At 41.5% G+C, this 26,912-nt stretch overlaps 2 protein-coding genes across 2 annotated transcripts; both read right to left on the reverse strand.

The window, feature by feature from the left end:
• Nucleotides 1-535: 535 nt before the first annotated feature.
• LOC122773600 (extracellular calcium-sensing receptor-like) lies at nt 536-10,704 on the reverse strand. The gene is made up of 9 exons (XM_044032379.1): nt 10,405-10,704; nt 9,868-10,162; nt 9,565-9,651; nt 8,986-9,255; nt 5,031-5,237; nt 4,664-4,939; nt 1,734-1,958; nt 1,525-1,648; nt 536-1,446 (listed from the first exon to the last, which is right to left on the reverse strand). The coding sequence occupies exons 1-9, from the start codon at nt 10,635-10,637 to the stop codon at nt 536-538; spliced, it is 2,628 nt and encodes an 875-aa protein (XP_043888314.1). The 5' UTR covers nt 10,638-10,704.
• Nucleotides 10,705-11,658: 954 nt separating this feature from the next.
• On the reverse strand, nt 11,659-23,964 carry LOC122773601 (vomeronasal type-2 receptor 26-like; the record flags this gene model as incomplete). The annotated part of the gene is made up of 5 exons (XM_044032380.1): nt 11,659-12,964; nt 13,043-13,151; nt 22,902-23,171; nt 23,472-23,558; nt 23,686-23,964. Coding segments are annotated over 5 exons (1,656 nt in total), but the record flags the coding sequence as incomplete, so codon positions are not given.
• Between the last annotated feature and the right edge of the window lie 2,948 nt (nt 23,965-26,912).

Here is a 26,912-nt window from a genome sequence, read left to right on the forward strand (position 1 = left end):
ATAAACCTGATTTAAAACTGAACTTGATACAAGGCACAGCACATTATATTTGAGTCACTGATACTTCATTAATGACACGTAATTGTTATTGAAGAAAAGCCAGAACATTGATGAATAAGAAAAATTACTTTATTAAGGCATTGGCACAATAATCTCTATCAGCACTTAAACCAAGGAAAAAGTCGTCTTCACTCACCACACCTGTATGTATCATTATCACACACACAATGGAAAAAGTTTAGGATTAATAGAATTCATATTAAGATTAAAAATTGTGGACTCTCTTTTGTACTTTGTCATAGATTGAAAATACATGTTGAGTCGAGCCTAAAATATCTGCCCATTATGATTTTCTTTACTCTACATTAAATGTGTTAAAAGTATCTCTCTCTGTTCACTACATACTGTACATCACTATAAATTACTGTGGATATTTACGCTCACACTTTTCCACGTAATATTAATATAATAATTAACAGATTCTAGACCTGAATTATTGTATTATGAAAACAATTATTTCTGTATTTTGCTGTTTTTAAGTGTCAGTGCCTCGACCCATGATGGCTTTCTTTGTGTTTCTTTCTGGTCTCAACAGGATTATGTAACATTTGGGTCCAAACAGTGCCACCAAGAGGCCAAAACTGGAGGCCAGGATGGCAAATACCTCAACTGCATCTGCATAATTGCCTGGTGAGCTGATGTAAGCAGGGACAAAGGCCACCCACACTGCACAGAAGATCAACATGCTGAAAGTAATGAGTTTGGCCTCATTGAAACTGTCTGGAAGATTCCTTGCTAGGAAAGCTAACAAACAACTGAGGACAGCCAGTAAACCAATATAACCAAGTAAAACTGCAAAACCAACTGTGGACCCAACTGCACACTCATAAACTATCTTATCACTGTGATACTGGGTGTTTTTATGAGGCACTGGTGAAGCAGAGACAAGCCAGACAGTGCAGATTACTGCTTGAATAGTAGTCAGAACCAGAACTGTCCCTCTCTGCTGCACAGCACCAAACCACTTGAGACTGGACTCACCTCCTGGTTTGGAGGCCCTGAACACAGCCAGAACCACCATGGTTTTCACCAGGATACATGAGACACAAAGCACAAAGCTGATGCCAAATGCTGCATGTCTTAGTTGGCAAGTCCATAATCTGGGTCGTCCAATGAAGAGCAACGAGCAGAGGAAACAGAACTTGAGTGATACCAAGAGAAGAAAACTGAGTTCTGAATTGTTGGCACGAACTATAGGTGTGCTGTGATGATGGATGAAGATGCCCAGAACAACAACACAGATACATGTGCCCAACAGTGAGGTGCTTGTCAAGCAGATGCCCAGAGGCTCATGGTAGGAGAGGAACACCGTTATCTTAGGAGCACAGTGGTCACGCTGGGGGCTGGACCAGAAATCTTCTGGACAACTGGTGCACTCCATGGAGTCTGAGAAAAGAGGGAAAGTGATGAGAAACATGTTTATACAACATCTCTAAACTGTGGTGTTTAAAACTTTACACTCACCAGTTGTATTGCTGATCTTTCCCTCAGAACAAGGGACACAGTCAAAACAACACTCAGGTTCCCCCTTCTTTCTGGCCATGCGGGTACCTGGAGGACAACTCTCACTGCACACTGACCGAGGAGGCTGTGTGGAGAAATATCAGTATCTGTTAGATTTATATATAATGAATAAGACAAAATCATGGTTGTCTAAGAAAGTAAGACGTTACCTGTCTGGATTCAAAGTTCCAGAAGATTTTGTCTTCATCCAGTGTGATTTCTTCACCTTTGAAGGCTGACCTCTTAACCTCACCCACTCTCTGAACTTTAGTTCTTCCATCAGGGAGCCACACCCAGTTCATGATGTCATATACCGGTAAGGCATCACCTTTTTCATCAAATGACACTCGATCACCATAAGTGGTGAAGTTGACTTTTTCCAAGTAATGCATTAGCTTTGGATAAATGAATCAGATGTATAAATTATGACTTTTTAGTCAAAATTTGGTCGACATTCTAAATTATGACTTTTTTGTCACATTTTGGACGACATACTAAACTATGACTTGTCAAGAATCATTAAAAGGCCATTAAATGATCCAAGAGTGTATTTACTTATGATGATACAAAATGTAGGAATTGTTCTCAAATGCACTTTGGGTTCTCATAGAGCTCTGACAGGTGACTTCACTCAACCAAGGTAAAGCCTCTGGCACGCCCACTGGCAGGAAAGAACGTGGCTAAGCCATTGATTTACAAGAGACAGCACATAAATCAGGCAATATGTCAACTATTCGCTGGCTGTTTTCAGGCTAACGGGACAGCATTTCACTGGATCCCCACAGATCCAGAGAGAAGGTGGTGGTGAATCCCTACTATGAAACGTGCGGTCATTGAGCAGAAGACAGAGCAATGGAAACAAACACAAAAGATGGATTTTGTGGTAAACGCTTGATATGTAATGGACTCAGTTTAACTAACATACAATTTTGCATAGCAACATTAACACAGCAATTTAGATTACACTGTCTGTTGCTAATGCTAATGGTATGCTAACACAACATGTTCCTGTCCAGCAACAACAAAACTTTCTTTAGGTGCTAGACTCTAGAGATTTCCTCCAGGCTCTTATAAATTTCAAGTGACTCTCTAGAGTAAGATGAAGGGAAAGGAATCAGGAAGTTGAAGATGTGAGGATATTGCAGGTTCACCAATAATGTCCGTCCACTGTTTCTAAACTCATTAAAATGCGTTTTGTGATCAGATTGCAATCAGTTAACACCTGAACACTTGTAAGTACAGGCATAAATACAACCCTGGACGCATTGTTCACAAGCTTTTACACCAACAATTCAGAGATGGGACTCTGCAATAAGCTATCCACATCATACATCCAAAATACCTCCTACAGGACACCTGGAGGGACACATTCGTAAGCTTTTTCCACACACCACGTAGATTGGTTTGGCAAACTCCCATGTCCCTGCTTGTATTCTTGCTTCTTGAATCTGAGGTTCGCTTATCACTCTAAGTCTTCTCTCCAGCATCCTGATAAAGACCTTTATATAGAGGCTGAGTACTTTGATACCATGGTCCCATTTCTTAAAAATGGGGACCACCACCTCAGTCTGCCACTCCAGATGTACGTTCCTCCAATGTCCACATAATGTTGCAAAGGCATGTCAACCAGGCCAGAATATCTGGGAAGAAGTCATATTGTATCTCATCCTCCCCTGAGGGTCGGCCACTACGAAGTTGTTTAACTTGTTTGATTTAAATCCCTGAGATAACATATGTTGGTTGGATTGAGGTTTCTGCACAACTATTTCCCCAGTCAAGTTCAACAACAGTTATCAGTTGGTTTACTTCAGAGATGACCTATAGTCTTGCTCCATGGCCTCACTCAACTCTTTCCATTTTCAAGATTTTGCCTCAACACCTGCTGAAGCTGCATGTCGTTGGGCTCGCCAGCATTTGCCAGCTTCTCCACAAGTCAGCCAAGCTGTGTTGGACACCTTCATGTTGGATAATCTGTCCCACACCCTGCAGGACACCATCAGTGCACTGGGCAGCTCCTTCAGTGACAGACTGAAACCCGTGGGGGGGAACAGGAGACGGGCATGTCCCTGTGGCGCAGCTTCTCTAGACTTTACGGTACTGGTTGAGCAAATCAGGAAATCCACTGACTAATTGCATTTGAGTTAAACCATCCCATGTGATGCCACTGACAGCCAATCAAATCTGACAGGGCATCAGTGAGCGTTACAGCGAGAGCAGACGGAGAGAAAAGAGCGTTACAGCGAGAGAAGATGCAGAGAAAACTGCATTACAGCGAGAGAAGACAGAGAAAAGAGCGATACAGCGAGAGAAGACAGAGAAAAGAGCAATACAGCGAGAGAAGACAGAGAGAAAAGAGCGTTATAGCGAGAGAAGATGGAGAGAAAAGAGAGTTACAGCGAGAGAAGACAGAGACGAGTGAGCGAGAGTGAGACAAAAATAATTAACATGGTGCTCTCAAAGAAGAGAAACGTGGATAGCGAAAATAGAGCTTTCAACCCAGAATGGAAAGACTCATTCATGTTCATTCTTCCCCCTGGAAGCACAAAACCAGTCTGTCTCATATGCTCAGAGACCATGGCACTTATATAAGTGGCAACGTGAAACGCCACTATGAGTTATTTTAAGATTATTATTATATGTATTTCCACCAATTTATTTTTATATGCAGCCTTTCCTTTTAAGAGAGAAGAAAATAATACATATGTTCAGTGTTACATATCTATATAATTGTATAAAAGTGACAATAAATATTTTTAATTGTTCTTTCTATATTTGATCTGATAGTCAGTTGTTGATTACATGCAGAATACTAGTCTACTTCAGTATATATCCCACTACAAAATAATAACGCAAGTTAGACATTATGATGTTCCGGACCTTTGCTTGAGGAAACGTTCTATAAGTGGACCGAAGAGAATTTTAGTTGAATATCCCTGCCCTAGACCCAGCCCAGGCTCACCCCCTAACAACCAAAGCCTTTGAGTGGTCATCAAGACTAGAAAAGTACTATATGATTACATACCATTTACCATTCATTGAGCCCTGAATGCATGCAAAAGATTAAGTGCAATGAACAGTTGAGTGTAAACTGATATCTCACCTGCCATGGCTCCAGTCTTTGTAAATGAGCACAGGTGTTGTTGCTGAAAGGTCCTCTCCCTGGCTCACACTGCAGCATGTCATCAAGAGCATATGCCAGAGCGTACACAGCCTTATACACATTATACTCAGGTCTGAGGTTTGAAACATCCAAGAACTCAGTCTCCACATTCTCTATAACTTCCTGTCCAGTGCATAATTCTCCTCCAGCTTCCACCCAACCTGCTGGAGGTGGTGCAAATCTACACTGAAATGTGTGTTCCCAAAACTGATTCACCTGAAAAAAAACAAAATAAAAATGTTTTCTTGGAATAATGTCACTATTTATTTTGTGGTAGTTGCATGTCAGATTGAAATATTTATCTCACCATGCTATTTCCATGGGTGTTGTTGTGATGTAGGTCAGGACGTATTTGTAACAGGAAGTCCCTGAGACCTGGTATTTTTCCTCGACGAATGGCGATGCCCAGTGTTCCACCCAGGTATGGCAAGAGGTGAGGAGTCTGGAGCACATCAGCTGATGACCAGCCTTCACTGGCAATCCACTGCAGGCCTGTCACATTCTTTCTCACCACCTGTACATTTAATATGTGAACAAGTATATCGATAGTTCTTTATTTTAACCAATAAAGTATAATTTACTTTCCACAGTCGACGTCATACACAGGTATGCACCATAACAAAAGAGAAGGACCTGACTGCAGATAAAATGGCTGACCTCTTAAGCAGAAGTTGATCTAAGTGTTTGTATTATAAATATTTTGTATTTATAGAGCACTTTTCTAATCTACTCAAAGCTACTGTACACTATAGTTTTGCCATTCACCCATTCACTCACACCTACTGCCTTTGAGTTGAAAGATGGCTCGCTCTACCCCTGAGCTACTGTCACCCATCAAAAGACATAAAACTCTACTCTAAATGCACAGAAATGGCAAATGACTATTGCTTATCAGTTTGAGTCATGAGGACTGACTTATGGTATGGAGGTGAATGGAGAACATTGTTTTTTTAGATAACTGGCAAACCTTCTGGGGGAAACCTGTTCTCATGAGGAGAGACGGCGTCCATCCCACTTTTGATGGAGCAGCTCTAGCAGCTTCGAACATTTTATTAGAAACCCATAACAATCCAGAGCTGAGAGCAGGACAGAGTTGCAGTCTTTCATGCTTCTCTGTGCTTCTTTTCCCCATAGAGTCTGTCCCTCGACCTACTAAAGTAAAAACTAAAGTAAATAAATCAATAACAAACAGAAGAGGAGTTAGACATCCTAACTTAATAAAGATTAATACCGACAATAAAATAGTAAAATTATACCACTTTTAAATGTGGACTATTAAATACAAAATCTGTTTTAATAAATGATCTTATTTCTGACAATTGTATTGATTTATTCTGTGTAACTGAAACTTGGTTACATGAAGAAGATTACATTAGTCTAAATGAGTCAACTCCACCCACTCATGCTAATACCCATATTCCTAGAAGCTCAGGCTGAGGAGGAGGAGTAGCAGCCATTTTTAATACTAGATTATTAATCAATCCCAAGCCCAAACCAGGATATTCATTGTTTGAAAGCCTTAATTCTTCTTAATCTATCTCATCCTAGTTGGAAATCACAGAAACCAATTATAATAGTCACAGTTTATTGTCCACCTGCACCTTATTCAGAGTTCCTATCAGAGTTCTCTGAGTTCTTATCTCAGTTAGTGCTTAAGACAGATAAAATCATAATTATAGGGGATTTCAACATCCATGTAGATGTTGACTGTGATAGTCTTAGCAGCAAGGTTCAAGCCCCGGTTGGAACAACCGGGCCCGTGTGTGCGTGGGTTCTCTCTGGGTTCTCCAGCTTCCTCCCACAGTCCAAAAATATGCAATGTGGGGATTAGGTAAATTGGACACTCTAAATTGACCATAGGAGTGAGAGTGTGTCTCTATCTGTGTGTGATGGACTGGCTAACTGTCCAGGGTGTACCCCGCCTATCGCCCGATGTAGCTGAGATTGGCACAGCACCCCCTGCTGATGGAGGATATAGCGGTAGATGATCACTGTCCTGGCAGGACACTGAAAAACTAGTTCATGCTTTTGTTACATCTAGATTAGATTACTGTAACTCCTTATTATCAGGATGTTACAACAAGTCTGTTAGAACCCTTCAGTTCATTCAAAATGCTGCAGCAAGAGTTCTGACAGGAACTAGAAAGAGAGACCATATAACTCCAGTGTTAGCTTCTCTACACTGGCTCCTGTACAGTTTAGAATTCAATTTAAAATCCTCCTCCTCACGTACAAAGCACTTAATGGTCAGGCCCCTTCATACCTGAAAGACCTAGTCTTACCTTATCACCCTAATAGACCACTTAGTTCACAAAATACAGGTTTACTTGTGATTCCCAGAGTCTGTAAGAGTAGAATGGGAGGCAGAGCCTTCAGTTACCAGGCTCCTCTCCTGTGGAACCAGCTTCCAATGACAGATTGGGAGGCGGAGTCTCTCTCTGTATTTAAAGTTAGACTGAAAACTTTCCTTTTTGATAAAGCTTATAGTTAGAGCTGGTTCAGGGAAACCTGGACCATCTCTTAGTTCTGCTGCTATAGACTGCTGGGGGATTTTCCTGTGGTACATGCACATTCACTCTCTCACACTCAGGGTATGAATATGACTTTTTATGTCATTAACCTTGTCTCTTTCTCTCCCTAGTTTGTGTCTTTCCTTCCTTCCCTCTCTCTCTCTCTGTATTCTCATCTTGCAGGTTGCAGGATCAAGATCTAGTTTTCAAGGCTATCCATAGCATATCCATATCACCATTATTATTGTGCTATAATTAAAAGTCGATATCAGTATAATTTTTATCAACACTCTCTGCTGCTGCTTATATAAATTAATAAATTATAGCACTAATATATTATACTACACTAATATATTATAATATAATATATTATAATGCTGTAATTTATATTGCTATAAACATGTAATCATTGACTGTATAAACTTGTAACTTGATACAGTTGTTGTGTATCTGCTCCTGGTCTCTCTCTCCCTCTTGTCCTTTCTCTCCCCCACCTCTCCTCTGTCCCCCATTTTCCTTTCAGCCCAACTGGTCAAGGCAGATGACTGCACTGTTGGGGTTCTCTGCTCTCCTTGATGTTGTCTATGTACAGTGCATTGAGATAATGTATGTTATGATTTGGCTTTATACAAATAAAATTGAATTGAATTGAATTGGATGTCCACCATATTTTGTTTCAAGTCAGGTTCTTTTGAAAAGCAATTTTGCCAAACAATTCAATCCAGACAAACCAACCATATGGTGGGTCATTTTTTAAATGTATCTAAACCTCCAAACCATTGTCCCTGGTGTAAATCAGTGTATATGTGTATCTAAGAATGCTATTTGCTGATCCAGATGTTATTTGATGAGAGAAGCAGTAGATACACTGTATCTCATCAATTGCTTCTCTGGTCAAATACCATCTACCGTCTTAGTGGTTGTCTTAGTCCATGCTTTTGTCACTGGTACTCCTTCTTGACCATCTTGTCCAACCAGTGCTTAGCTCATTGTGCCAGACTCCTTCCCCTTTTATAAACAGCAGAGCTGTCAGTTTGTCACATATCTCTGTCCACCTGTTGAAGCTTGGTGTGAGTGACTGAGAAGCACCTCACACCGAGCACCTCACACAGTTGAACTACACCCCATGCCTGTTCCTCCCTCCTCCCCTCCTCAGCTGTCAGACAACTTATTGGCATTTTTCAAAATTAAGCATTGGGCAGAAATCATGCTTTAAATATGTAAATATGTAAAATGTGTTTTTAACATGTTAGTTCCTGAAGTGATGCTTAATTCAACGTAATCATTTTGTTTTGTGAAAGTAAAATCTGAATAATTTATTTTAATGGCTTTGTGTAACACTCAAGCAGTTTTGAGTGGACATCAAGACGAGAAAAGTCCTGTATCTTTTACCAGTCTTGATGATGATTTTGAGTGTTTAACACTTTATGTGTTCTCAGCCCCAGGGACATGATGAGTTCACCAAAACTACCCATAATCCTATGACCAAATCCAGAGAAATGAACCAAAAGCTGCAACTCTGCATTTGGATGGAAAAGTAAAGCACAGCATTTTCAGCATGTGTGTTAGACAGTAACAGGAGCAGAGTGATGCATAAACATTCTAACTGTAAAATACTCCTGGTACAACCTTTAACATGTCAGAGGTGTTACATCATCATTTAAATCTATTTGACAGAAACTAAGTAAATGTAAAAATAGTCAGATTTACAGAGAAAACAGTTGAATTTATTGAATATACGTCAACACCTACCTCTTTCATGAGGTTGAGCATGCGACTCTGACTTGCAAACGCAATCACCACTCGAGCTGTAGATTTCCTCATCACATCCACTATTCTCCTTAGTTCAGCAGGGTCATAAGCCCGGGGCAAAATCTCAGTGTAAGCCAGACAACCTCCACCAGCTGGACCCAGATCAGAGTGAAAGGATCGGGCAGCGTGGAATCCATAATCATTATCACTGATGAGCAGACCTGCCCAAGTCCAACCAAAGTGTTTTAGAATCTGAATCATAGCATTCACCTATGTGGACACAGAGCAGAGGGATTAGTGCACTTGACTAGAAATCCTGCTAAACAAGCAGCAGAGATTTGTGGACATGAAATAGTAGGACAAACAGATTTATAACAGTAACATTAACGATGGTTCACTCCAGGTTTAAGAGACTCTGGGTCATTATATTGTTCAAGTACAAGGCAGTATCAAGTATCATTTGACTATTATCAACATTTATCAAATCACAAATAGTGATTATTTTTCACTGCAGTATATATGGACTGTTGTTGCACATGATTTGTTTTATGCATTTTAATTCAGCAAAGTTATTTTCACCTGAAAAGCATCACTCGGGATCGTCCTAAAGAAAGATGGAAACTTTTGTCGATCACTCAGACAGGAACATGTGGCAAAATAACTCACCTGCAAAACAACAGAGCATGTATTCAAGAAGAAAGGTTTAGGGTTTTTGTTTTTCAAAATTTGAAGGTTGATTCTTCAATGACCACACCTTCATAACATCCAGTTTCCATTAATTACATAAATTACATTTTAAAATACATCACAATAATGTGATAATATAATAATATTATCACATTATATTATTAAATTATTGTAATAATAATATTTTTTTTTTACCAGAGGCACTCTGTACGAACTTAAGACTGTGGATATGGCAATAGTACGTGTAGAAGAAGAATCACCCACAATCCCTAGGACTGGAGGAGTTCCTACACAGTTCTCCTCTAATGTAGCTTGCTCTTCTTGACCACTGACTAAGGTCAGTGCTGCACGAAATGCAATTCCTAGTTGGACGCAATTATCATACAGACTGTATCCCAGAGTCACATTAGGCAGCAGGTTGAAGTTTCTGTTGATCTCATCAATAGCAAAGGCCATGGTCTGAGCCAGCCTGAATCCTACAACACTAAAGCTAACACAAAAAAACAAGTTTTACCATTGAAATACATCATACAGTCTCTGTGCAATGCTACACCTGTCATAACATCAGATACTGGAAATAATATAATATATAAAATAAAACTTAAATGCTTCAATAAGATCATAGTATCGATTGTTATTTTACATGAATAAAAAAATATTCAGGAAATGTTCATACTAATTGGCTTACTTTCCAGCAGCTCCTTAATTTGTATGTTTCCCTGTCAGACTCACCTATAGCAGGTAGGCTGTTGTGGCTCTGAGGTAAAAGACAGGTAAGGATAAGTTGGGAAGAAGTGAAGTCTGAAAATTCCACCAAGAATCACATCTCCAGGTTTGTTCATCCCATTTAGATAAAACTGTTTCTGTAACTGACAAGAGGAAGAATAAAGAGAGGAGGACACAGCAAAGTTTAAGCAGGAGAACAACATTAACGAGAGGAGACTGGTGTCTAAAAATGTCCTCATGACTTTACTCTGGTTCGTCCCTGTCTAAGTGCAGGCTAATCACAATATCATCACATTTTATGTATTTGCAGTGTTGTTAATTTTTGCACACCACCCATCAGTGCAGAAGAAGAAGCAGAAATATGTTTCTGCCAATAGGGGTCTCTCAATCAAAACAATACAAACAATATCAGACTGAGTTTGGGCTGGACTGACAATGCTGCAGTTCTTTAGGGGGTGGGTTAGAGCAGACTCTACCTGTTGAGGACACTAATGTCTTTTTGAGTACAGGGAGTGCTCATCAAGACCTATGACTCGGTGGTGGCATGTAAAGGCCAGGTGCAGCTGTGCCTGGCACAAAACTGTTTTTTTGAGGATTTGCGGCTGGTGTAAGGTAAAGCCCAAAGACATGATCGCACAAAGATAACAGTTAATCTGTCAATGCTTTTAGTCGATGGTATTGGTAAATTTTAAATCCAAAAGGATTTAATATTTAGATCACACTGAAGGAGTTTCCATGAGCTGTACAGACACTAAAAGCAGTTTTCCAAATTCATAAAGGTCATTTTCTAATCAGAGGTTTAAAGACAAATGGATGGCTGTGGTTATTTCTTTTTTCTATGAAAGAAGGCCACCCCCCCATCTCTGTCATTACTCATCAACAAGAATGTTACAACAGACCCCTTTCATTGGTTTCTGACATCTGTATTCTGCTTCCAAGCAGCTTCTTGTTAGTTTATCTCCTTGACAATCACAATCTCGTTCATAACTGAACCCTCAGAGAAAAAAGTTCAAAATATCTTGGTCTGGAGACAACGTCCACAACTGTCACAGATAAACCTGATTTAAAACTGAACTTGATAGAAGGCACAGCACATTATATCTGAGTACTTTCAATGAGTACTATCATTATCACTGATACTTTCATTAAGCTACATGACTCAGAACATTCACAGAGATCATATGCACAAATTTAAGACAATAAATTACCTATTTCAGTTGTGACATGACATGTAATTGCCATTGAAGAAAAGCCAGAACATTGATAAATAAGAACAATTACTTTATTGAGGCATTGGCACAATAATCTCTATCAGCATTCAAACCAAGGACAATAGTTGTCTTCACCCACCGCACCTGTATGTATCATTACTGCACACACAATAGAAAAGCTTTAGGGTTAATAGAATTCATATTAAGATTAAAAATTGTGGACTCTCTTTTGTACTTTGTCATAGATTGAAAATACACGTTATGTTGAGCCTAAAATATCTGTACATGTGTTAAGTGTATCGCTCTCTGCTCACTACAAACTGTACATCACTAAAAATTATTGTGGATATTTAGGTTCATACTTTTCACATAACATTATCATAATTAACAGATTCTACACCTGAATTATTATTATATGAAAACAACATTTTCATTTTGCTGGTTTTAAGTGTCAGTGCCTCGACCCATGATGGCTTTCTTTGTGTTTCTTTCTGGTCTCAACAGGATTATGTAACATTTGGGTCCAAACAGCGCCACCAAGAGGCCAAAACTGGAAGCTAGGATGGCAAATACCTCCACTGCATCTGCATAGTTGCCTGGTGAGCTGATGTACGCAGGGACAAAGGCCACCCACACTGCACAGAAGATCAACATGCTGAAAGTAATGAGTTTGGCCTCATTGAAACTGTCTGGAAGATTCCTTGCTAGAAAAGCTAACAAACAACTGAGGACAGCCAGTAAACCAATATAACCAAGTAAAACTGCAAACCCAACTGTGGACCCAACTGCACACTCATAAACTATCTTGTCACTGTGATACTGGGTGTTTTTATGAGGCACTGGTGAAGCAGAGACAAGCCAGACAGTGCAGATTGCTGCTTGAACAGAAGTCAGAACCAGAACTGTCCCTCTCTGCTGCACAGCACCAAACCACTTGAGACTGGACTCACCTCCTGGTTTGGAGGCCTTGAACACAGCAAGAACCACCACGGTTTTCACCAGGATACATGAGACACAAAGCACAAAGCTGATGCCAAATGCTGCATGTCTTAGTTGGCAAGTCCATAATCTGGGTCGTCCAATGAAGAGCAAAGAGCAGAGGAAACAGAACTTAAGTGACACCAAGAGAAGGAAACTGAGTTCTGAATTGTTGGCACGAACTATAGGTGTGCTGTGATGATGGATGAAGATGCCCAGAACAACAACGCAGATACATGTGCCCAACAGTGAGGTGCTTGTCAAGCAGATACCCAGAGGCTCATGGTAGGAGAGGAACACCGTTTTCTTAGGAACACAGTGGTCACGCTGGGGGCTGGACCAGAAATCTTCTGGACAACTGGTGCACTCCATGGAGTCTGAGAAAAGAGGGAAAGTGATGAGATACATGTTTATACAACATCTCTGAACTGTGGTGTTTAAAACTTTACACTCACCAGTTGTATTGCTGATCTTTCCCTCAGAACAAGGGACACAGTCAAAACAACACTCAGGTTCCCCCTTCTTTCTGGCCATGCGGGTACCTGGAGGACAACTCTCACTGCACACTGACCGAGGAGGCTGTGTGGAGAAAAATCAGTATCTCTTAGATTAATCTATAATGATTAAGACAAATCCATGGTTGTCTAAGAAAGTAAGAAGTTACCTGTTTGGATTCAAAGTTCCAGAAGATTTTGTCTTCATCCAGTGTGAGTTTTTCACCTTTGAAGGCTGACCTCTTAAACTCACCCACTCTCTGAACTTTAGATGTTCCATCAGGGAGCCACACCCAATTTATGATGTCATATACAGGTAAGGCATCACCATTTTCATCAAATGACACTTGATCACCAAATGTTGTGGTGAAGTTGACTTTTTCCAAGTAATGTATAAGCTTTGGATAATAGTATCAGATGTATAGAAAGATAGAATAATCAGAATTAGAAACAGAAGTTCTCTGTTTTGTTACAAGACTTTCCCAGTAAGCACAAACTAAAACTTTGGGCTGGCCCATAATGAGAGGACAGTGTAGAGACACAGCAATACTGCAGCTCAGCTGCCACTGTGATGAGAGGAGGAGGAGAAAGGACACTTTTGATGATCCCGACCTGACGGCAAATGAACAACATTTCCACCAGAGCAACAAACACATAAATAAAGGTCAAATTTTGAAGATTGAATTATGTGCTGCATTCTGATCTCACAACCTTTCATAGTTTGCTGCATATTGAAACCTACAATACGACAAAAACAGCAGACTGAGATGTCTCAGTTCTTGTCATTGTGAGGAAAGTGTACATGTACTGATACATCCAATGATTCATATTGTGCATTAATCAGAGTACCAGTGCACTGAATGTGTGATTCAGTAGATTAAAGTGTCTGAAAATCTGCCTCAGAAAATCCAAGAACAATGCCAAACTGTAGATCAGTTCAAAAGACTTAAAATTCCAAAAAATGTGTGTTAAACTCCAACATTAGGAAGGAAATTTCTAAAATCTCTACTTTTAACAGAGGGTTTTGGTGTATTTAGCGACAGCACTGACAAAAGCTAAGAGTACTGAACTGAATCCCAACCCATTCAGCTGTGTTTAAGCTCAGTAACTGAGTCAGATGCAGTCAGTGCTACTGACCACCAGATCTTGTTCTTTTCTCACATGATCAATTTACTAGTATCCACGTTCATCCATGTTACAAAAGGTATAAGCTAAAATATATAAGTATAAGTTTTAGTCGTAATTTAATAATTAGGGTGGGTGAATATGCACTTAAGATCTGTTTGCTTTATTCATTCTGGTCGGTGTTAACGTCCCATCCGTCATGCGAGCGTGCATGACACACAGCGCGGGGCATGGAGTGGACATAACCGGACTTAGTTATTGTCCTTGGTGACTTCAAGGTGAACCTCACACCCAAATCCCCAAATCCAGACAATTGGTTAAATGCGCAACCCCGTGCTGCACTGGGATACTCAGATACTCGGATTATGGTGCACCTGATTCCTGCATACAGGCAGAAAACTTTCTCAACCTGTTGAGAGGACATCGAAGCAGTGGACTCCTGAGAGTGTGGAGGTGCTTCAGGCATGTTTACTGACTGGGATGTATTCAGGTCTGCCACCAACATCATGGATGAGTGCACAGACACTGTGGCCTCATTACATTACATTACATGTCATTTAGCAGACGCTTTTATCCAAAGCGACTTACAAGGGAATTGAGTACAATCAGCGAGGGGTGGACTTGAACTTGTGACCATGATGTCTTTTGCACACAGGGTACCGGTCTTAACAGTGAGCCACTCCACCCCCTCATACATCAGCTTCTGTGAGGACTACTGCATACCATCACGCAGAGCTACATCAACGACAGACCCTGGTTCTCTACAAAACTCAGATGGCTGAAGAAGGAGAAGGAGGAGGCCTTCAGGAATGGTGACAGAGTTAGGTATGTGGAGTCGAAGTACAGCTTTAGGAAAGCGGTGAGGGAAGCTAAATGACTGTACTCTGAGAAACTTCAACAGCAGTTCTCAGCCAATGACTCCACATCTGTCTGGAAGGGGCTCAGACAAATCACCAACTACAAGCCTAAACCCCCCCACTCCTCTGAAAACCTCCAACTCGCCAAACAACCTGAGAGAGTTCTACTGCAGATTTGAACGACAATAAGACAGTCCTCACACCTTCCCCCTCGACACCTCCCAACAGTCTCCAGTTATCACCTTCACTTCCCCCCAGCAACCCCCAACACCACACAGACCCTCACCATCCTGGAGAGTGATGTCAACAGACTCTTCAGGAGGCAGAACCCCCACAAAGCTTCTGGACCAGACTCTGTGTCACCATCCACCCTGAAGCACTGTGCTGATCAGCAACAATTCAAGTGATTGAAGAGACACAAATATGTGTGTTCGGCAGACACACTGCTGTGAAATTGGGACTTCTATACATCGACCCTATTGAACATGTGAACACAGTCCAGCCACAAGACAGAACAGCTTTCACAGCTGAGATAGTGGACAAATATAAAGACTGTTTTCAGGGCTTAGGAAAACTGAAAGACTTTCAACTGAAGCTGCATGTGGATGACAGTGTACGGCCAGTTGCACAACCTGTTCACAGGATACCTTTCAGTGTGAGAAAACAAGTGGAGGAGAAACTGAAACAACTTGAGGAAGCTGATGTCATGGAGAGAGTAAAGGAACCAACACCATGGGTCTCACCTCTGGTTGTGGTGCATGGTAAGAAAGAGCTAGACTGTGTGTGGACATGCGCAGAGCAAATGAAGCCATAGTGCAAGAAAGGCACCCCGTCATCGATGAAATACTGGAGGACATGACAGGAGCCACAGTATTCTCAAAAATCGATCTGAAGTGGGGATACCATCAAATAGAGCTGGAGCCAGAGTCCAGGTTGCTCACCACTTTTGTAATACACATGGGGCTATGGCGTTATAAGAGACTGATGTTTGGTATCTCATCTGCACCTGAGATATATCAACACATCATTGGACAAGTACTACAAGCCGTTCTTGGAGTGCACAACATATCAGATGACATCATTGTATCAGGAGAAACCATACAGCAACATGATGAGAGGCTGCACCAAGTCATGTAACGGTTGCAAGAGAGGCATCTGACAGTCAACAGGACAAAGTGCCAATTCCGAATGTCACAACTGGAATTCATGGGACATGTGTTATCCAAAAACGGAATAGGAGCAGCTCAGTCTAAGATCGAGGCAGTGGAGAATACACATCGGCCAACAAATGCTGCTGAGTTGAGGAGTTTTTTTGGACTTCTGAACTATTGAGCCAGGTTCATCTCTAATCTAGCCACAATATCTGAACCACTTAGGAGGCTCAGAAGGCAGTCCTGTAAATGGACATGGGGATCAGTGCAGGAAACGGCATTTGTGGAGTTGAAGAGACAGCTGGCCAGTTCTCATGTGATGGCATATTTCAAACAAGATGCAGAGACACATGTGGTTGTGGATGCTAGTCCAGTGGGATTAGGAGCGATACTGAGCCAGAAACAAATTGATGGAACACACAAGCCTGTCTACTATGCTAGCCGAGCCTTGTCTGATGTAGAGCGTCGTTATTCCCAAACTGAAAGAGAAGCCCTCGCTATTGTGTGGGCATGTGAGAAATTTCACGCATTTCTCTATGGGAAGGACTTTGTGTTGGTCACTGACCATAAACCTCTGGAAATGATCTATTCTCCGAAGTCCAAACCGCCAGCCAGGATTGAAAGATGGGCTTTGTGGCTGCAGCCCTATCGCTTTAAGGTTGTGTATATGCCAGGCCCACAGAATGCAGCTGATTCGCTGTCACGCCTAATAGTCAACCAGCTAGTGCAGAAAGGAACAATGGAGGACCACGTTCACTGGGTGGCTCAACATGCAGTGCCACATGCCACTTTCACACCACAACAAATGGAGGAATTGTCAGCAGCAGACCGCACTCTAGTTGCTTTACGGAGCTGTATCCAGACTGGTGACTGGAGTAAATGTGAACCTGTTTATCAGACAGTTAAATCTGAGCTTTCCACTGTGGGGAAATTTGTGTTGAGAGGTTCCAGAATTGTGATTCCTCAGGCTGCACGATGACAGACACTGATGTTAGCACATGAAGGTCATCAAGCAATAGTAAAAACAAAACAGAGACTGAGAACAAAAGTGGCCTGGAATTGATCGCGAAACAGAGGAACTAGTGAGGTCATATCATGCATGTCAAATCAACAGTCCGACTTCACAGGAGGTTCCTACCACTAGAACAGCGCTCCCTGCGAAACCATGGCAGGTGCTCGCTATGGACTTGTGTGGACCATTCCCATCTGGACACCATTTGCTGGTACTGACTGACTATTACTCTAGGTGGGTGAGTGTTGATATCCTTCGGAGCCCCACCTCTGTGAACATAGTAAATCGTTTGAGACACTCATTTGCAACACACAGGCTCCCAGAATGCATGGTGACGGATAATGGCACTCCATTTCTGTCAAAGGAATTCAAAACATATCTGCAGGAACATGGCACAACACATTGCCGTTTCATGCCATACTGGCCTCAGGCAAATGGTGAAGTTGAAAGGCAGAATAGAACACTTTGAAGGAAGGGACTGGCGCACTGAGCTGGATGTTTTTCTTTTGGCTTATCGCAGCACTGTGTCACAGGTTGCAGTCCGGCCGAGCTACTTTTCAACCGCTAGATCAGAACCAAACTTCCTGAAGTGTCAGAATCTCAGGTGCAACCTGCAGGACAGGATGCTGCTGTGTGTACAACTGATGGTGTGAGGAAGGAGAAGGGACATGTACATCCAAACAGAATCAGAAGAGCAAAAGAAAGCATGGTGAAACAGGGTGACAAAGTACTGTTATGGCAGCAGAAACAAATTGTCAACATCATATGAACGTGACCTCTATACAGTGATAAATTGAAAAGGTCAATCAGTCGGCATTGAAAAGAATGGCAAAATGGTGATGCGTCATGTGTGAAGCTATGGGTTGAGCCTGAACAAGATATTGCTGAGCCGAATCGTGTAGCTGAACCTGATAGAATAGTGCCTGATGATGCTCCCCAACAGAACGGTAGACCTCAGAGAACCAGGAGGCTGCCAACTCATCTCACACATTTTGTCACTTAGACAGACAGTGCCAAAAAGGGGCAGAATAATCCCCCGTGCATGTCTTAATGGCAGGGTAGTCCACCCCTCGCCATTCAGGTTGTTGTAACATGGACAAAACAACTAAATACATCTGAAGTTGGAAAAGTAAAAGCTTTTTTTAAGAGCTAAAGATTATTGTTTTGATACATTTTGTGTAAAAGGAAGAAGTTTAAGTTTTCTAAATTGAAGTTTTTTTTTATACATTTTGTAGTTATATTTTGAGTAAACTGAAGAAGTTTTTGTGAAATTGAGTTTGTGGTTGTAATAATATTTTGGTTAAATTGACAAGTTTGAATACATCCCTGGCCTTAACAAAACTATTTTGGTTACAGTAATGAAGTGGAATTCATATTTTCTATGCAAGTGTATTGAACACAAAGATGTGTCACAGCAAAGTTATACTTAAGTTTGTTAGTGTTAAGAAAACAGTACCACAAGATTACAGATGTTATTACAGGTTGGTACATTGTCAATAATTTAAGCAGTGTTAATATTTGCATAATGTGTTATTGTAATGTACGTCATTATCTAGAAGATGAGGGATGTAGTGTCTGGCAACTCACGTTGTGTATGCGTAATGACGTCAGAGTACGGGACTTGTATGAGAGCGGTAGAGAAGTAAATTAAGATCATGGTGATGACTGTCCAAGCAGTGTACGAGTATTAATGTTTAAAAGAAGTAGAGAAACATTATAGTAAGCTCAACTACTTAAGGGTGGACTAAGGTAGTAAATAATTCTGTGTTTTAGAATTATTTTACAAAACAGTCCTTCAGAGCGTATTGTCCTTTGGCTTTGTCTGTGTATTTGGGAAGATGCGCAAAAAAGACCAGGATAAACTGCAGCATTTAGTGAAGACAGCAAGCAAAATTATTTTATGTAGCCAGACATCAGTCACAGAGCTATGGTCAGATCTTATTGTAAATAAAGCTGGGCAGATACTTAGAGACCCTTCCCACCCCTTATATAGGAGGTTTCAATGCAGCAACTGGGGCAGCAGTAGGCTGCTGCAAAGGCCAATTAGGACCAAAAGGTTTAGCGTGGCCTTTGTCCCCTCTGCTATTAGACTTTTTAATGAAAGACATAGGTCAAGATAATGAATTTTTGTGTCCACTCTTGCAATACTGTGTTCTTTCTTTTATTGATATTTTAATTTGGAATGGTGTTTTAGACTTATGTATGTTGAGCCTACTACTGTGTGACAATTTATTACAAAAAGTTGTTGTTGTGTGTGTGTGAGTGTGCGTGTGTGTATGTGTGTGGGGGGGTCTGCGTACTTGTATGTTTATGTGTTTTAAATGTGCTGCACTTTGACCAAACAAATTGCCCTATGTATTAAAGTATACTTTGACTTTGGCTTCAAGACCTCCACCATCATCCCCGTGCCCAAAAAAACAAGGACTACTGGACTTAGTGACTACAGACTCATCGCCCTGACCTCTGTAGTCATGAAGACTCTGGAACGCTTGGTGCTATCCTACATTAAATTCATCACAGACACCCACCTGGACCCCTACAGTTTACCAACACAGCCAACAGGTTTGTGGATGATGCTATAAACCTGGCCCTCCACTACATCCTCCAGCACATCCACAGATTCCCCAGGAACCTACGCCACCACCCCCTCAAGGCTGCGTTCTTTCCCCTCTACTCTTCTCCCTGTACACCCATGGCTTCACCTCCAGTCACCAGTCTGTCAAGCTTCTTAGGTTTTGCAGACAACACCACCCTCATTGGTCTTATCTCCAAGGGAGATGAGTCTGCCTATAGGTGGGAGATTGACCAACTAGAGGTGTGGTGTCACAACAACAACCTGGAGCTCAACGCTGCTAAACCAATGGAGATTATCATGGACTTCAGGAAGAGTGCAGCCCCACCCATCCCCTCCACGACTCTGCAGTAGACACTTTGGAGACCTTCAGTTTCCTGGGGACCATCATCACCCAGGACCTCAAGTGGGAGCTGAACATCAGTGCCCTCACCAAAAAAGCCCAGCATAGGATGAACTCCCTGAGGCAGCTGAGGAAATTCAACCTGCCAAAGAAAATGATGGTGCAAATCTACACCTCCATCATCAAGTCCATCCTCAACTCCTACATCACAGTCTGGTACGCTGCTGCTACTGCTAAGTATATAAGCAGGCTGCAGCACATCATCCGCTCCACCGAGAAGGTGATTGGCTGCAATCTCCCCTCCCTGCAAGTCATGCATGCCTCCCGGACCCGGGGGGTGGGCGGGGAAGATTGTTAGCTGATAGCTGATCCCTCTCACCCAGGACATGGACTCTTCCAACCACTCCCCCAAAGCGTCACGCCACAAGAACCATTTCTTCCCCACTGCCCCCCCCAACACACATACACACACACACACACACACACGCACGCACACATACTTGGAATCCCCCTCTACAAAGACAATACATGATACGTTACATTACCATACCCACAATACACAATCCCTGCCAATGCATTACATAAATGCTAATCACTGGACTGTACAGTATTAATAATGTATTGAATATTGTTTTATAGTGTACTGTTTAATTTAGTTTAATATAGTGTGTAATTTATATTTTTTGGCACATATTTCACCTCAGCAAATTCCCTGTATTGATTCATGCATACATGGCAATAAACCTGTTTCGGATTCTGAAGAAGCGCTGCACATAAATGCACTGTATGAATGTGTGAGTGAGTGAATGCACTTTGAGTGGTCATCAAGACAAGGAAGGTGCTATATAATTACATATCATTTACCATTCATTGAGCCCTAAATGTATGCAAAGTATTAAGTGAAATGAAGAGTTGAGTGTAAACTGATATCTCACCTGCCATGGCTCCAGCCTTTGTAAATGAGCACAGGTGTTGTTGCTGAAAGGTCCTCTCCCTGGCTCACACTGCAGCATGTCATCAAGAGCATAAGCCAGAGCGTACACAGCTTTATACACATTATACTCTAGCCTGAGGTTTGAAACATCCAAGAAATCAGTCTCTACATTCTCTATATCTTCCTGTCCAGTGCATAATTCTCCTCCACTATCGACCCAACCTGCTGGAGGTGGTGCAAATCTACACTGAAATATGTGTTCCCAAAACTGATTCACCTGAAAAAACACAAAAGAAAAGGCAGGTTTTCTTGAAATAATGACACTAATTATGTTTTGGTAGTTCCATGTCAGATTGAAATATGTAATGCTCACCATGCTATTTCCATGGGAGTTGTTGTGATGTAGATCAGGACGTATTTGTAATACAAAGTCCCTGAGTCCTGGTATTTCTCCTCGACGGATGGCAATACCCAGGGTTCCAGCCAGGTACGGCATAAGGTGGGGAATCTGAAGTGAAATCAATGAGATCCAGGCTTCACTGGCAATCCACTGCAGGCCTGTCACATTCTGCCTCACCACCTGGACAGTGAATAAGTGAACAAGTATATTGATATATATTTATTTTTTTGACCATCCATCCATTTTGTACATTCTTCGCACATCTCTGAGCCTGGTTCAGAGATTTCTTCCTGTTAAGAGGGAATTTTTTCTCTCCACTGATTCCTAGTGCTTGCTCATTGTGTGAACTGTTGGGGTTCTCTGCTCTTCTTGATGTTGTCTATGTACAGTGCCTTGAGATAATGTATGTTATGATTTGGCACTATACAAATAAATTGAATTGAATTGAACATGAGGATCCACATATAGATACAAACAACCATTCCCTCTAACGTGTCAAATTTACCTAATACCCATATTGCATGGCATGTTTTTGTACTGTGGGAGGAAGCCGGAGAAAACAGAGAAAAGCCACGCACACACAGGGGTAACGTGCAAACTCTATGCAGAAAGGCCGTTGTTCTTCTTCAGCAAAGGCAAGCGTGCTAACCACTACACCAACTATGGAGCCCTTTTTTCTTCTTTTATTACCAATAAAATATAATTTAGTTTCCACAGTCAACCCTGTGTATGACAGCGACTGTGAAAACTAAATTATGAGAGATTAAGAGGCTCCTCACACTGAGCACCTCACACAGCTGCAACATGGTGTAAGAATTCATGCAGAACCACACCCCTTGACTGCTCTCCACTGTTCCTCCCTCCTCCCCTCCTCAGCTCTCAGACCACTTATTGGCATTTTTCAAAATCAAGCATTGGGCAGAAATCACACTTTAAACACCGATATCTACCAGGTAAAATGTGTTCAATATTTTTCCAGATGTTAGTTCCTGAAGTGATGATGTATTCAACATAATAATTTTGTTTTGTGAGAGTAAAATCTGAATAATCTATTTTAATGGTTTGTGTAACACTCAAGCAGTTTTGAGTGGTCATCAAGACGAGAAAAGTCCTTTTTTTTTAAGTCTTGATGATGACTGAGTATTTAACACTTTTTGAGTGTTCTCAAACCCAGGGACAGAAAAAGTTCAGCAAAACTGTTCATAAGAGAAATGAGCCAAAAGCTGCAACTCTGTATTTGGATGGAAAAAGAAAGCACAGCATTTTCTGCATCACTGTGATGAATAAACATTCTAACTCTAAAATAAAAGTCAGAGGTGTTTTATCATCATTTAAATGGACTTGACAGACACTAAGTACATGTAAAAATAACAGTCAGATTTAGAGAGAAAACAGTTGAATTTATTGAATATACATCATCACCTACCTCTTTCATGAGGTTGAGTATGCGACGCTGACTTGCAAACACAATCACCACTCGAGCTGTAGATTTCCTTATTACATCCACTATTCTCTTTAGTTCAGCAGGGTCGTAAACGCGGGGCAAAATCTCTGTGTAAGCCAGACAACCTCCACCAGCTGGACCCAGATCAGAGTGAAACAATCGGGCAGCGTGGAATCCATAATCATTATCATTGATGAGCAGACCTGTCCAAGTCCAACCAAAGTGTTTTAGAATCTGAATCATAGCATTCACCTATATGGACACAGAGCAGAGGGATTGCACAGGCAGTCCTGCTAAACAAGTAGCAGAGAGTTGTGGAAATGAAATAGTTGGACAAACAGATTTATAACAGTAACATTAACGATGGTTCATTCCAGGTTTAAGAGACTCTGAGTCATGATAGTGTTCAATTACAAGGTAGTATAAAGTATTATTTGACTATTATCAATATTTCTCCGAACACAAATAGTGATTATTTTGACTGCACTATATATGGACTGTTGTTGCAGATGATTTGTTTTATGCATTTTGATTCAGCAAAGTTATTTTCACCTGAAAAGCATCACTCGGGATCGTCCTAAAGAAAGATGGAAACTTTTGTCGATCACTCAGACAGGAACATGTGGCAAAATAACTCACCTGCAACACAACAGAGCATGTATTCAAAAGGTGTTGGCTAAAATGTGAAGGTTGATTCTTCACTGACCACACTTAATTAAATTACATTTTAAAATACATCACAATAATGAGTGAGTTGACAACTTACCAGTGGCACTCTGTACGAACCTAAGACTGGGGATATTGCAATAGAACGAGTCGAGGAAGCATCTCCTACAATCCCTAGGACTGGAGGAGTTCCTACACAGTTCTGCTCTAAAGTAACTTGCTCTTCTTTACCACTGACTAAGGTCATTGCTGCACGAAATGCAGTTCCTAGTAGGTTGCAGTTATCATACAGACTGTATCCCAGAGTCACATTAGGCAGCAGGTTGGAGTTTCTGTTGATCTCATCAATAGCAAAGGCCATGGTCTGAGCCTGTCTGAATCCTACAACACTAAAGCTAACACAAAAAAAAACTTTTACCATTTAAATACATCATACAGTCACAGTGCACATACTGGAAATAATGACTTTAGATTCAACATCCATAATAAAACCTAAATGCTTCAATAAGATCACATTATCGATTGTTATTTTACATGAATAACAAAATATTCAGGAAACGTTCATACTAATTGGCTCACTTTCCAGCAGCTTCTTGATTTGTATGTTTCCCTGTCAGACTCACCTAAAGCAGGTAGGGTGTTGTGGCTCTGAGGTAAAAGACAGGTCAGGATAACCTGGAAAGAAGTGAAATCTGAAAATTCCACCTAGACTCACATCTCCAGTTTTGTGCATCCCATTGAGATCAAACTGTTTCTGTAACTGACAAGTGGAAGAATAAAGAGAGGAGGACACAGCAAAGTTTAAGCAGGAGAACAACATTAACGAGAGGAGACTGGTGTCTAAAAATGTCCTCATGACTTTACTCTGGTTCGTCCCTGTCTAAGTGCATGCTCATCACAATATCATCACATTTTATGTATTTGCGGTGTTGTTTATTTTTGCACACCACCCATCAGTGCAGAGGAAGAAACTGTAGGGCCAGGCCTGAATCATGTTTCTGACTGAGTTACTAGTTTTTTTATTGAAACACACAGTATGTTGTTTCTGCCAATAGGGGTCTCTCAATCAAAACAATATCAGACTGAGTTTGGGCTGGACTGACAATACTGCTGTTCTTTAGGGGGTGGGTCAGAGCAGACTCTACCTGTTAAAGAGACTAATGTCTTTTAGAGTACAGGGAGTGCTCATCAAGACCTATGACTCGGTGGTGGCATGTAAAGGCCAGGTGCAGCTGTGCCTGGCACAAAGCTTTTTTTTGCGGATTTGTGGCTGGTGTAAGATAAAGCCCAAAGACATGATCGCACAAAAGATAACAGTTAACCTGTCAATGCTTTTAGTCGATGGTATTTGAGTAAATGTCTGAAATGACCATGGGAGCCAAAAGGATTTAAAATTTAGATCACACTGAAGGAGTTTCCATGAGCTGCACAGACACTAAAAGCAGTTTTCCAAATGCATAAAGGTCATTTTCTAATCAGAGGTTTAAAGACAAATGGATGGCTGTGGTTATTTCTTTTTTCTATGAAAGAAGGCCACCCCCCCATCTCTGTCATTACTCATCAACAAGAATGTTACAACAGACCCCTTTCATTGGTTTCTGACATCTGTATTCTGCTTCCAAGCAGCTTCTTGTTAGTTTATCTCCTTGACAATCACAATCTCGTTCATAACTGAACCCTCAGAGAAAAAAGTTCAAAATATCTTGGTCTGGAGACAACGTCCACAACTGTCACAGATAAACCTGATTTAAAACTGAACTTGATAGAAGGCACAGCACATTATATCTGAGTACTTTCAATGAGTACTATCATTATCACTGATACTTTCATTAAGCTACATGACTCAGAACATTCACAAAGATCATATGCACAAATTTAAGACAATAAATTACCTATTTCAGTTGTGACATGACATGTAATTGCCATTGAAGAAAAGCCAGAACATTGATAAATAAGAACAATTACTTTATTGAGGCATTGGCACAATAATCTCTATCAGCATTCAAACCAAGGACAATAGTTGTCTTCACCCACCGCACCTGTATGTATCATTATTGCACACACAAAAGAAAAAGTTTAGGGTTAATAGAATTCATATTAAGATTAAAAATTGTGGACTCTCTTTTGTAATAATAATAATAATAGATTTTATTTGTATTGCACTTTACATTTGAACAACAAACCTCAAAGTGCTACATTTAAAAAACAAGACAATAAAAGAAATAAATTAGCTGTATGCTTTTCTAAAAAGGTAGGTTTTGAGTTCTTTTTTAAAAGCATCCTCCGTGGAGCGGCAGCTTCGAAAGCTCTGTCCCCCATGGTCTTGAGCCGTGTCCTGGGTGCGAGCAGACGGTGCTGTTGGCCTGACCGGGTCCTGGCTGACGAGTGTGGTGTGAGGAGGTCAGTGAGATAAGTGGGGGCATCACCGTGCAGACAGTGGTGGGTGTGCAGGAGGACCTTGTACTCAATGCGGGCGGAGATAGGGAGCCAGTGAAGTGAGTGGAGGATCAGGGTGATGTGCTCGCACTTCCACATCCTCATCAGGACCCTAGCAGCGCTGTTTTGAACATACTGGAGCTTTTTGAGGCTCCTGCCAGGGATCCCGATGAGGAGTGCGTTACAGTAGTCCAACCTGGAAGAGACAAAGGCATGGACGAGTTTCTCTGCAGCTAGAAGGGAGAGGAAGGGGCGAAGTTTGGAGATGTTACGGAGGTGAAAACAGGAGGTTTTGCAGATGTGGGTGACATGATTGTCAAAGGAGAGGTGGGGGTCAAACTTGACCCCTAGGTTGGTAATGGAGGGAGAGAGGGGAATGTTGTGGCCAAAAAGTGAAACTGAGGTTATGGGGGAAGAACGGAGTTGTTGAGGAGTACCGGTTTGGATGGCTTCTGTTTTTGAGCCGTTCAGCTGCAGGAAGTTTTGACTCATCCATGTGTCTATCTCCTCCAGGCAGGAGCCGAGACGAGCAACAGTGGCAGAGGGGGAGACCTTAAGGTAGAGTTGTGTTTCGTCAGCATAGCAGTGGAAATTAATTCCATGCTTGCTGACGACACACCTGAGGGGAAGCATGTAGATGGTGAAGAGGGTTGGACCGAGCATGGAGCCCTGGGGGACCCCACAGATGACAGTGTGGGGGCGAGATTTAGCATCCCCCAGGACCACATGCTCGGCCCTGTCAGTGAGGTAGGAACGGAACCAGTGAAGGGCAGTGTCAGAGAGGCCAGAGGAGGATGTTGTGGTCAATGGTGTCGAATGCAGCAGAGAGGTCGAGAAGAATGAGGAGGGATGTGGAACCGGAGTCAGAGGACATCAGCAGATCATTGGTGA

The sequence above is a fragment of the Solea senegalensis genome, linkage group LG8 (genome assembly GCF_019176455.1).
Source record: "Solea senegalensis isolate Sse05_10M linkage group LG8, IFAPA_SoseM_1, whole genome shotgun sequence".
NCBI lineage: Eukaryota > Metazoa > Chordata > Actinopteri > Pleuronectiformes > Soleidae > Solea > Solea senegalensis.

Bases quoted from the DNA above. Each gene is read 5' to 3' on its own strand.
- LOC122773600 (XM_044032379.1), bottom strand. From the start codon at position 10,637: ATGAGGACATTTTTAGACACCAGTCTCCTCTCGTTAATGTTGTTCTCC. The intron at 9,652-9,867 runs GTAAAAAAAAAA...GTTGTTTTGCAG, and splicing joins GTTCGTACAGAGTGCCTCTG to GTGAGTTATTTTGCCACATG. The intron at 5,238-8,985 runs GTAGGTGTTGAC...TTAAATGTACAG, and splicing joins TGCTCAACCTCATGAAAGAG to GTGGTGAGAAAGAATGTGAC.